This window comes from Oncorhynchus masou, chromosome 15 (genome assembly GCF_036934945.1).
Source record: "Oncorhynchus masou masou isolate Uvic2021 chromosome 15, UVic_Omas_1.1, whole genome shotgun sequence".
NCBI lineage: Eukaryota > Metazoa > Chordata > Actinopteri > Salmoniformes > Salmonidae > Oncorhynchus > Oncorhynchus masou.
The window spans coordinates 41,329,690-41,342,768 of record NC_088226.1 but is presented as its reverse complement, the minus strand read 5'-3'; the positions used below and the strand labels follow the sequence as shown (position 1 = coordinate 41,342,768).

General features: G+C 43.3%; 1 protein-coding gene across 4 annotated transcripts in view; it reads left to right on the top strand.

Annotated features, from left to right (window-relative positions):
- The window catches only part of szt2 (SZT2 subunit of KICSTOR complex), a 109,835-nt gene that overhangs the window by 40,532 nt on the left and 56,224 nt on the right, over nucleotides 1–13,079 (top strand). For all 4 annotated transcript variants that reach the window (XM_064989284.1, XM_064989282.1, XM_064989285.1 and 1 more), the window contains 3 exons: nucleotides 4,169–4,354; nucleotides 4,567–4,860; nucleotides 5,084–5,516. In XM_064989284.1, the coding sequence (XP_064845356.1) occupies nucleotides 4,169–4,354; nucleotides 4,567–4,860; nucleotides 5,084–5,516 (913 nt within the window). The remainder of the gene's footprint in view (nucleotides 1–4,168; nucleotides 4,355–4,566; nucleotides 4,861–5,083; nucleotides 5,517–13,079) is intronic.

Below are 13,079 nucleotides of genomic sequence, written 5' to 3'. Positions count from 1 at the left end.
AGGGGGCCTGGGATTAAAATAAAAAATAAATATATATATATATATCACAACAAGAGAGACAACACAACACTACATAAAGAGAGACCTAAGACAACAACATAGCAAGGCAGCAACACATGACAACACAGGATGGTAGCAACACAACATGGTACACACATTATTGGGCACAGACAACAGCAAAAAGGCAAGAAGGTAAAGACAACAACACATCACACAAGCAGCCACAACTGTCAGTAAGAGTGTCCATGATTGACTCTTTGAATTGAGATAAAACTGTCCAGTTTGAGTGTTTGTTGCAGCTCGTTCCAGTCGCTAGCTGCAGCAAACTGAAAAGAGGAGCGACCCAGGGATGTGTGTGCTTTGGGGACCTTTTAACAGAATGTGACTGGCAGAACGGGTGTTGTATGTGGAGGATGAGGGCTCCAGTAGATATCTCAGATAGGGGGGAGTGAGGCCTAAGAGGGTTTTATTAATACGCACCAACCAATGGGTCTTGTGACGGGTATACAGAGATGACCAGATTACAGAGGAGTACAGAGTGCAGTGATGTGTCCTATAAGGAGAATTGGTGGCATATCTGATGGCCAACTGGTGAAGAACATCTAGCCGCTCGAATGCACCCTTACCTGCCGATCTATAAATGATGTCTCCGTAATCTAGCATGAGTAGGATGGTCATCTGAATCAGGGTAAATTTGGCAGCTGGGGTGAAAGAGGAGCGATTTCGATAGAGGATACCAATTCTAGATTTAACTTCAGCCTGCAGCTTTGATATGTGCTGAGAAAAGGACAGTGTACCGTCTAGCCATACTTCCAAGTACTTGTATGAGGTGACTACCTCAACCTCTAAACCCTCAGAGGTAGTAATAACACCTGTGGGAAGAGGGTCATTCTTCTTACCAGACCACATGACCTTTGCTTTGGAGGTGTTCAGAACAAGGTTAAGGGTAGAGAAAGCTTGTTAGACAGTAAGAAAGCTTTGTTGTAGAGCATTTAACACAATCCAGGGAGGGGCCAGCTGAGTATAAGACTGTATCATCTGCATATAAATGGATGAGAGAGCTTCCTACTGCCTGAGCTATGTTGTTGATGTAAATTGAGAAGAGTGTGGGGCCCAGGATCGAGCCTTGGGTACTCCCTTGGTGACAGGCAGTGGCTGAGACAGCAGATGTTCTGACTTTATACACTGCATTCTTTGAGAGAGGTAGTTAGCAAACCAGGCCAAAGACACCTCAAAGACACCAATACTCCTTAGCCGGCCCACAAGAATGGAATGGTATCAATGGAATGGTATCAAAAGTTTTGGCCAAGTCAATAAAAATAGCAGTACAATATTACTTCGAATCAAGGGCAATGGTGACATCATTGAGGACCTTTAAGGTTGCAGTGACACACCCATAACCTGAGTGGAAACCAGATTGCGTGCCAGAGAGAATACTATAGACATCAAGAACGCCAGTCAGTTTTTCCAACACTTTTGATAAGCAGGGCAAAAATAGAAATAGGCCTATAACAGTTAGGATCAGCTTGATTTCTCCCCTTGGCTGCCTTCCGAGCAAGTTTAAGGAGCTCCTTTAGCACCTCGGACTCAGTGACTGCCTGCAGGGAGAAACTTTGTCGCAGGGCAAGGGAAAAAGAGGGAGAAGTATCGGGGATAGTCACATTAGAAGGGGTGGGAGATGAGGAAATATTGGACGGGCAAGGAGGCATGGCTGAGTCAAATCGGAATCCTGACTTACTGATGTGGTGATTTAAAGAGCTCAGCCATGTGCTTCTTGTCAGTAACAACCACATCATCAACATTAAGGGACATGGGCAGCTGTGAGGAGGAGGGTTTATTCTCCAGGTATAACTGTTTTCCAGAACTTCTTGGGGTTAGACCCACAGAGAGAGAACTGCTCCTTAAAGTAACTCACTTTGGCCTTCCGAATAGCCTGAGTGCACTTCTTTCTAATTTGCCTGAGCGATAGCCGGCCAGCCTGAGTATGCGTGTGCCAAGCCTTTCACCAAATACAATTCTTGAGGTGGAGTAACTCTGCAAGATCACGGTCGAAGGAGGGGCTGAACCGGTTTTTAATTCTAATTTTCTTTATGGGGGTGTGTTTGTTAACAATACCACTGACAATATCAAAAAAAGAAGGTCCAAGCATCATTGACAGAGGGGATCAAGCTGATTCTATACCATTTTACAGAGGCCAGTTCATGAAGGAAGGCTTGCTCATTAAAGTTTTTTTAGCTACGTCTATGACAAATCAGGACAGGTAATTTCACTGAGCAGCTGTACAACAGTGATCACTAAGGTCATTACAGAAAATACCAGACTGATGCCTATCAGGATTATTTGTGAGGATAACATGGAGGAGAGTAGCCTTTTCTGGGTGTTTGGAGTCATACCTTGTGGGATTGGTAATAATCTGAGAAAGATTTAGGGAGTCACATTGCGTTTGGACTTGGTCAAGTGGTTTAAGCATGTCCCAGTTTAGGTCACCTATTAGGACAAATTCAGACATAGTGTAAGGGGCCAGGAGAGAGCTTAGGGCAGGTAGGTTACAGGCTGGAGCCGATGGAGGACGATAGCACCCAACAACAGTCAACAAAGAGCTATTTGAAAGTTTATTGCTTAAAACCAGCAAATCAAATTGTTTGGGGACAGACTTGGTGCAGACAAACGAGCACTGAAGGTGATTCTTGGTAAAGATGGCCACTCCCCCACCTTTGGAAGATCTGTCTTGCCCGAAAAAGGTTATAACCAGAAAGGGTAACATCAGTATTCAAAACACTCTTCCTTAACCACGTCTCAGTAATGACCAACACTTCTGGATTGTAGCTGTGAACCCACACTTACAATTGATCCATTTTAGGTAATACGCTTCTAATCTTAACGTGCAGAAAAGCCAGGATTTTACGAGAGCACAAATTAGTGAAGCCGATATCAGAGCACAAGTCAGAATTGGGCCTAGCAACAGTAGGTGGGCCAGGGTGAGCAGGCACATTTTCAGATATCATCAACAGTAATACAGTCAAGGCACAGCATAGGACAGGGAGAGCTCTGCAGTGCTGATTTATGACATCTGAATTGCAACAAGATCATATTGTACAGCAATTTCATCAGGTAACATGAAAATAAAGTCGAGGTGGTTAGAATAGGATGGGAGGCCAAAAGTCTGTAACCAATAGAGAGTCAGAGTCCTGAGTGTGGGAACAAACAGTCTGTCCCCTGCTTGGGTAAAGAATGTTTGTCGTCAACAAAGTATTCAGGAGTCATGAGGCAAATAGCAAAATGCACAAGAATAAAATTTAATATATAATGACTTGGAGCTAGTCGTTGTAAGTTGAGTCACTCGCCCCAACAGTGCATGTGTGCTGGAGGCGAGCGAAAGCTTGGGAGAGAGGGTTGAGTGTGGTGGAGGTACCTGTACCAGACAGGGGGATACGGGCCAGGGCAGACGGTGAACAGATCACCAGGTGGAATCCAAGCAGCAGGCAACGGGAGTAGGTGTCACACGCTTTTGTTTATTTCTGGAGGCAGATTTCTTGTAGAAAATGCCAGTGAATGGCCTTTGAACAGCAGGAGGGGGCTTCAGAGGACGCTTCAAAGACTCCTGCCACTTGTGGGGCCCAAAGGCCTCGACACCTTTTACTTCACACCGTAGTGCTAATTGAATTTGTATCTGGTCTGTCCTTGCAAGCTTGGGAGCCTCAGCATTCAGTCCCCATAAAGTAAAATATATCCTTGTAATGTGCTTTATTTTTATTTATTTTTCTTCTTCAAAATAGCATCATACCAAACACTACTCACTCAGTTCCAGGTTGGAATGGTGTCTTCTGGTCTCTGCTGTTTGTTTGCTAGCAGTAATCTCTCCGGTTAATTTGTCAAAATTAGGTTGTAGGTTGGAAGTTTTGATCTGGAGCGAAGGCCATGCGGTGGAGGGTAGCATCCTGCATATTTACCTGCCGAAAAATCCACATTTATCCATCCTTTTGTAAAAAAACATGTTGAAAAATGTGAGCGCTCACATGTGTGAATTACTTTTGAACTTGATCTCGATCTTTGAACTTCATATTGATATTGATTTGACTTTGAGCTAGCCGACCACTAAATAGCGTTACAGATTTCAGGCCCCTTCACTCACCTCTCCCTCTCCTCTCCCTGTTGCCTCTCGTTGTAGATCCGTTGGCTCTTGGAGGACGAGATTGTGTCAGCGCTGCGTCTCTCCCGGGTTATCCGCTCGTCCACGCTACAGAAGGTGGCGGATCACGTGTTTCGCTCAGGCGGGCGAACACGGTGCCACTGTGAGGTCGTTCCTCTGCAGTTTGTCTTCGGCCCTGAGCAGTCCCTGGAGAAGTTCAAAGAGGTATGGTGGGAGGGTGACTAGAAGCGATGACAGGGAGAACTGTTTTTCTTTCATAGCAAAGATGAGTTTTGGCCCTTTTTTCTAGTGGGGTCAATTCATTTTTCACATTGTCAGGAACCTTACATGTTGCATACCCAAGTGCTACTCTGACGATTTGCTTTTCAATTAGGAAAATTGGTACTGACCCTCATCCTTGATTCTTCCATCCACAGGAGTTCCGTAGGATGTCATTCTCAGGTTATCTTCTGAATGGAGAGGAAGATAACTTCTACTACATGTCTCTGAGTAGACTCCACCCCCAGAGGATCCAGGCTGCTAAGAGGTTGTCTGAGAGCACTGTCAACCCTGGGGAGGCGGGATGGAACTCTATGATTGGACGGAACTCACAGCCAACCAATCAATGTCCTGATGTGGACGACAGCTCCAGGGCTCCGTCCAATCATGGCACTCCAGGGAGAAGACCTGACCACGAAGCAGAGGTGGCGAGGGTGGAGCCAGACAGTGAGGTTTGTCAAACCTTTGGGGGGAGGGGGAGTTTCAACCTGACCAACTCGTTTATTTCCAAGCATCCTCTTTCATGGTTATTCCAGCCGGATTAAGGTCTCTTATATTTTAATTTATTTTTATGAATAAATTAATTTTTTATGAATGTATGAATAAATGAATGGATGAATAAATGGAGGGATGTGTATGAATTTAAACTGAATTAATGATTTTATGTACCTTAAGGTTCAGGGAGAAGAGAAGAAGTCTACTGTCGGGGCTGTTAGTGAATCTGCGAGTTACCCAGCCCAGGAGCCCAGCTACACCCCAATCAAACCATCCCGAGTTGACTCAGAGGAGGGCCCTAGACCCCGCTTGAGTTCAGTTGGTGCTACCGCCACTGCTGCGGGTGACAGCCCCCGGTTGAGTTTTGTTGGTGCCTCCACCAGTCGACCCCGACTGAGCTCTGTGGGCAGAGGAGGAGAGGAGATAAGACCTCGGTTGAGCTCCGTGGGCTCCACCTCCACCTCTACCTCTACTGCAACAGGGGACAGCGGCCAGGTCAGCACCCCTCAGCTCCAGCCCAGCACTAGCACCGACCGTTCCTCAGAATACACCTCGCCCCCCAAGACCCCCTCCACAGTCAGCCTGGCCGAGTCGGTGCAGTCCACCACCCACAGTGAGTGTCCCTTTCTCTAGACCCAGACTATATCAAGTACCTTTAGTTACAGCTGCATTGTTGGGTGGTGTTAAGTAGGGATACAGTTTTATTTAACAAAGTGCAACAGGGGGGGGGGGGGGGTGTTCATAGACAAAACAAAGGCCTTAAAATGTCCAAAGTCTTCTCGGCCACATGTCAATAGTACCAGCCCACATCAATACAGTTCAAATGGCAATTCACAATAAACGTGCAAGCAACCTCCCTTTAACTAAAATGTCAACCCAAATACGTCTAGCAGGGCAATAGTAGTCCAGCGACAATGAACATCAAAGGGAGGCGCATTGGAAAAAAGAAAGTCTGCTGCAGTGAAAAGCACTGGAGCGATAGCGGGAAGAAAGAGAGAGGGTCTTAGTGCAACTGCAAGCCTGAAGTCAACCGCTGTCTGTCCGTCTAGTGGTTTGTTTGTTTGTATGTCAAAGCTTCGCAACAATGTTGCTACTAATCAATGCGATCAATAACTGGTGCGTTCCCAAAAGATAACACCGACGATCGAGTTAAACACTTTACAAACTAAGCACGCTGAAAATAAACAAGACTTCTGCAGCATTGCACACCCCAATCAAACTGTCGCGCCAACCAAGAGCTCCTTCCCAGAGATTCGGAAGAGCTATCTTTTATTTCTTCCTTTCTGACTGCTGATGTGCTCTTAAAGTGGCAGCGCATGGTGAAGGCTCCATGCAGGATTTTGCCACACTCCTCCTGCCATGAATTAACAAAGCCTGTAGAAACGGAGAGGATGCAGGCTTTGGCAGGTTCATGTTCCTGCTACACAAAACCAGGGAAGTCCTCATCATCAGTCCTCCAAGAAGAGGTCCTGCAGGTGTTGCTTTTGCCTGCGATCCAGCTCTTCTGCCGTAGGTTAGCTAGCTTTAGGTCAACAACCTGCACCGTCCTGACATCTTCCCCAGTGTCTTCCCAACAGACCAAGTAGTTCACCGGCCTCAGCTGCTGCACTACACGGTATGGACCTTTCCGTCTCGAAGCTAGCTTGGCAGTGAACGTCTTAGATGCCTTTGACAGATTATGTGAATGTACTCAGACACAAGACTTGGGTGGGAAACACGTCTCGTCTATGTTTGTCATAGTTGCTGAGCTGTCGTTGGCTTTGTTTCTGCTGGGCCCAACCACTCTGGCTAGTAAGGTGTGGTGGTGTTGGACTGCATCAAACGCTGGGCATTCAAGTGAAACATTGGAACTTTGCAAAACTCTGACCATCTGACCTTTTAGTGGTCTTCCCAGGTGGAGTTCGGCAGGAGTGACACCAGAAGTCTCCTGGACCGCAGAATTCGGGGAAAGCTAAACTCAGGAAGATGATGCTGATCCCACATTGTGTGCTGATCCCCCACAAATTAAGAAATCATCCCCTTCAGGGTTGGGTTTACCCTCTCGGTGAGATTGGTCTGAGGATGGTAGGCCGTGGTCAGCTTGGCAACTACACCCCAGTAGGTACAGAGCTCTTTGTAGATTCCTGATATGAACTGCAGACCTCGGTCAGAGAGAATTTGGTCTGGAATCCCAAATCTGGTAAAGACCTCCCTTTGCAGAATTAGAGCAATGGCTGATGCAGTGGCTTTGCGAAGTGGAAAAGACTCCACCCAGTGTGTGTAGTTGTCCACTACCACCAGTAAAAAGTAATTCCGGGTCCCCCGGCTGGGAGGAAAATGTTCATTGAGGTCAATTCCCAGCATTTCATTGGCATGGTTCACCACGGTCTGCTGCAGTTTCTCAGCAGGTCTGCCAATGTCTGGTTTGTGTTTCTGTCAGACTTCACACAGTTGTACAAACTTCTTATGCCATTCTCTCTGGCACCAAAAGTGTTGATAGGGGACAGAATGCGGTCGGATCATCACATATTTGGCATATATATTACTCTTACAGTATTTCCACGTGGGCGAGGATATTGGAAATTTAATCAAAGCCTACTAGATGATAAATTGTTTAGATCTAGGACATAATCATTTATAACAGACTTTTTCAGACATAACATAGGTACAGCAGATCCCCTTATTGTATGGGACACTTTTAAGTGTGCCTTTAGAGGTCATGCAATTCAGTACTCATCAATAAAACAAAAGCAATTTAGATCAAAAGAGTCCATATTAACAAAGGCAATTGAAGGACTAACAGTACAGTTAGATAGCAATAAAAACGGTACCATAGAGACACAGAATAAGTTAGAGGAAAAACAAAAATAAACGGAGGAACTTATTCAAGAAAGATCTAGTGTAATCTATTTTAAAAATAAAGCGAACTGGATGGAATATGGGGAAAAATGCACCAAATTCATTTTCATTCTGCAATATAGAAATGCTACCAAAAAGAACATGAGTACCTTAAGAATATGTTTCCGTTTCAGGCTCCTCCATCTCCACTAACTGAAACTAATTGTATGGATTTTTTTCCTAATGATATAATAAAATTAACATCTGTACAGAAAGACTCATCTGAAGGCCAAATTACAGAGGAGGAACTGCTTGATGTAATTGGGGCCTTTAAAGATGGGAAAACTCCAGGGCTGGATGGCATACCAGTGGAAGTATACAAAACTTTTTTTGATATACTCAAAGGACCATTATCAGCATGTTTTAACCACTCCTATATAAATGGTAGATTATCAGACACGCAACAAGAAGGTCTATCATTATTACTGAAACAGGACCCAAGTGGTATATCTAAAGACCCAGTCCATTAAAAAAATTGGAGACCTCTTACACTTCAGTGTTGTGATGCAAAATGATGGCACATAGAATTAAAAAAGTATTGTCAGATATTATTCATCCTAATCAGACAGGTTTTTTACATGACGATACATTGGAGATAATATAAGCCAAGTACTGGAAACAATAGAATACTATGAAATATTGGGGACACCCGGCCTGGTTTTCATAGGTGATTTTGAAAAGGCTTTTGATAAAGTACGACTGGAGTTTATATATACATGCCTAGAATATTTCAATTTTGGGGAATCTCTTATAAAATGGGTTAAAGTTATGTATAGTAACCCTAGGTGTAAAATAGTAAATAATGGCTACATCTCAGAAAGTTTTAAACTCTCTCTCGAGGAGTAAAACAAGGTTGTCCACTATCGGCATATCTATTTATTATTGCCATCGAAATGTTATCTGTTAAGATTAGATCAAACAATATTAAGGGATTAGAAATCCGTGGCTTAAAAACTAAGGTGTCATTGTACGCTGATGATGAATGTTTTCTTTTAAAACCACAATTAGTCTTTCCACGGCCTCATAGAGGATCTAGATACTTTTGATATTTTCTCTGGATTAAAACCAAATTATAATAAGTGTACAATATTATGTATTGGATCACTAAAAAAATGCAAATTTTACATTACCATGTAGTTTACCAATAAAATGGCCTGACGGAGATGTGGAAATACTCGGTATACAAATCCCAAAAGAAAGAAATGATCTTACGCCAATACATTTTTTATAGAAAGTTAGCAAAAATAGATAAGTTCTTGCCACCATGGAAAGGAAAATACCTGTTTATTTGTGGAAAAATCACCCTAATTAACTCTTTAGTCATATCACAGTTTACCTATTTGCTTATGATTTTGCCTACGCCTAGTGACCTGCTTTTTAAATTATATGAACATAAAATATTCAATTTTATTTGGAACGGCAAGCCATATAAAATTAAAAGGGCTTATTTTATGAATTCAGAGGGCAGAAATATTAAAGACTTAGACCTCTCACTAAAGGCATCAGTCAGACAAAAGTTATACTTAAATCCAAACTGGTTCTCTAGTAAATTGGTACGAATGTCTCATCCTATGTTCAAGAAGGGCCTTTTTCCCTTTATTCAGATTACACCGGCCCACTTTCGATTGTTTTAAAAGGAAATACTCTCCAAAATATCATTATTTCTTAAACAAGCCTTAGAAAGTTAGTTGCAATTTAAATTTAATCCACCTGAAAAGACAGAACAAATAATACAACATATTGTGGTTAAATTCAAATATACTAAATAATTTGAAAACCTGTATTTTTTGAAGAAATGTTTTAAAAATGTATAATTTCAGTGAAATATATCATAAATAGGACTGGAGTTATGTCACACATGCAGCTAACACAGACATGGAAATGTCTGCTCTACCCAAAATTACAACCAATAAATTGCAGCATTACCACAAAAATGGAAGAGGCAAGTAGAAGGGGAAAAAAGTAAGGAACTTGTATGTCGGCCCTGTATTAAAGAATATAAATGGTTAAAGAAAAGTGTGATAAATAAAAACATATACCAATTTAATTTAAGGACCAAAAAAGGACCAGAAAACTGACAGCTGTGCCATTTAAATTGCAAAATAGTTGGGAAGAGATTTGCGATGTACCCATTCCATGGCACATGAATTGATACGCAAAACAACGCCGGATGAAAAACTTTGAACTTTTCAATTTAAATTACTATACAACATTCTTGCAACTAATAGAATGTTATATACAGTGAGGGGGAAAAAGTATTTGATCCCCTGCAGATTTTGTACGTTTGCCCACTGATGTGCTTCTTCTTGAGCAATTCCTTTGTTGCCTTGGCCGTGTGTTTTGGATCATTGTCATGCTGGAATACCCATCCACGACACATTTTCAATGCCCTGACTGAGGGAAGGAGGTTCTCACCCAAGATTTGACAGTCATGGCCCCGTCCATCATCCCTTTGATGCGGTGAAGTTGTCCTGTCCCCTTAGCAGAAAAACACCCCGAAAGCATAATGTTTCCATCTCCATGTTTGACGGTGGGGATGGTGTTCTTGGGGTCATAGGCAGCATTCCTCCTCCTCCAAACATGGCAAGTTGAGTTGATGCCAAAGAGCTCAATTTTGGTCTCATCTGACCACAACACTTTCACCCAGTTGTCCTCTGAATCATTCAGATGTTCATCGGCAAACTTCAGACAGGCATGTATATGTGCTTTCTTGAGCAGGGGGACCTTGCGGGCGCTGCAGGATTTCAGTCCTTCACGGCGTAGTGTGTTACCAATTGTTTTCTTGGTGACTATGGTCCCAGCTGCCTTGAGATCATTGGCAAGATCATCCCGTGTAGTTATGGGCTGATTCCTCACCGTTCTCATGATCATTGCAACTCTATGAGGTTAGATCTTGCATGGAGCCCCATGCCGAGGGAGATTGACAGTTCTTTTGTGTTTCTTCCATTTGCGAATAATCGCACCAACTGTTGTCACCTTCTCACCAAGCTGCTTGGCGATGGTCTTGTAGGCCATTCCAGCCTTATGTAGGTCTAGAATCTTGTCCCTGACATCCTTGGAGAGCTATTTGGTCTTGGCCATGGTGGAGAGTTTGGAATCTGATTGATTGATTGCTTCTGTGGACAGGTGTCTTTTATACAGGTAACAAGCTGAGATTAGGTGCACTCCCGTTAAGAGTGTGCTCCTAATCTCAGCTCGTTACCTGTTTAAAAGACACCTGGGAGCCAGAAATCATTCTGATTGAGAGGGGGTCAAATACCTATTTCCCTCATTAAAATGCAAATCAATTTATAACATTTTTGACGTGCGTTTTCTGGATTTTTGTTGTTGTTATTCTGTCTTATTCAAATAAACCTACCATTGAAATTGTAGACTAATCATTTCTTTGTCAGTGGGCAAACGTACAAAATCAGCAGGGGATCAAATACTTTTTTCCCTCACTGTATATGGGGGGATACAATCTTCCCAGCTCTGCAGATTCTGCTGTAAGGAGGCAGAGTCATTAGATCATTTATTTTGATATTGTCCATATGTAGCTCGTTTTTGGTCACAGGTCCAGGAATGGCTGAAGAATTGCAACATTTGCCTAGAACTAACGCTGCAGATAGCAATACTGTTTGATTTGAAAAGCCATAGTCAATCAATCAATAATATAATGTTTTTTTTTTAGCAAAAATGTTTATTTTTAATTTACAATCTGTAGAAGTTATGAGAATAGAAAGGTTCAATTCGTTTGTGAAGCATCACAGCACAGTTGAAAAATATATGGCAAATAGAAATCCAAAATGGATGATGTTGAGAGATAGATGGGAGAGGTTGAATGGAGCTGAAGGGTGGGACTAATGGCAAGATAAAACATGTCAAACATACGGGGCCTGTAAAATGTATATATGTTCAGAACTTTTGTGAAATAGCACAGTTACGAATAGAAATAAAACTGGATGGACATCAGAAATAGAGGAAGGACTAAAAACAAACAAAAAATAACTATTGTAAAATTGACTGTGTCTGTAGAATGTGTATAAGTTGTATAAATTGAAGGGAAAAGCAGAAGTGTTTATTAATTTACTCCAATTAGGGGATCGGTGGTAGGGTTTGCGGGGAATAATAATAAAGGTATATTCTTTAAAAAAGTATACATCTATATAGGTATGTGTATATGTATGCATGCGTGTATGGATTGGATGTCAGGTTGGATGTCAGGTTGGTCTCTCCAGAGATGTTAGATCGGGTTCAATTCTGGGCTCTGGCTGGGCCACTTCTGCATTTTCTTGGCCGTGTGCTTAGGGTCCTTGTCCTGTTGGAAGGTGAACCTTCACCCCAGTCTGAGATCCTGAGCGCTCTGGAGCAGGTTTTCATCAAGGATCTCTCTGTACTTTGCTCCGTTCATCTTTCTTTCGATCCTGACTCGTCTCCCAGTCCCTGAAAAACATCACCACAGCATGATGCTGTCACCACCATGCTTCACTGTGGGGATGGTGCCAGGTTTCCTCCAGATGTGACGCTTTGCATTAAGGTCCTTTATGTGCCTTTTGGCAAACTCCAAGCGGGCTTTCATTTGCTTTTTACTGATTATTGGCTTCCGTCCGGCCACTCTACCATAAAGGCCTGATTGGTGGAGTGCTGCAGAGATGGTTTTCCTTCTGGAAAGTTTTCCCATCTCCACATAGCAACTCTAGAGCTCTGTCAAGAGTGACCATCGAGTTCTTGCTCACCTCCCTGACCAAGGCCCTTCTCCCCCAATTGCTTGGTTTGGCCAGGCGGACAGCTCTAGGAAGTGAATGGGGTTTCCTGTAGTCCACGATCAGCTCCTTTGTCTTGCTGACGTTGAGGAGAGCTTGTTGTCCTCACACCACACTACCAGGTCTCTGACCTCCTACCTATAGGCTGTCTCATCGTCGCCGGTGATCAGGCCTACCACCGTTGTGTCGCCTGCAAAATGAATGATGTTGTTAGTCGTGCGCGGCCACAGAGTTGTGGGTGAACTGGAAGTACAGGAGGGGACTTAGGTGCCAGTGTGGCGGATGTGTCGTCGTCTACCCTCTGTGTGGAGTGTCTCTTGCAAGGCTAGCTGTGTGTAGCAGATACTGACAAACCGATGATAAACCATTGAGAAGTGAGTGAGTGAGTGAGTGTTGTGTGAGTGAGTGAGTGAGTGAATCATCTGCAGCACTAACAGCACAAGTCTCTTGGCTTAGCTTGCAGCTTTACGGAGTGTCTACCTCCAGGCTGTTTTCTCCCTCTCCTCACCAAATCAACAGGGAGCAGCACACAGCTCAGCTCAGAGCTGACAGACAGA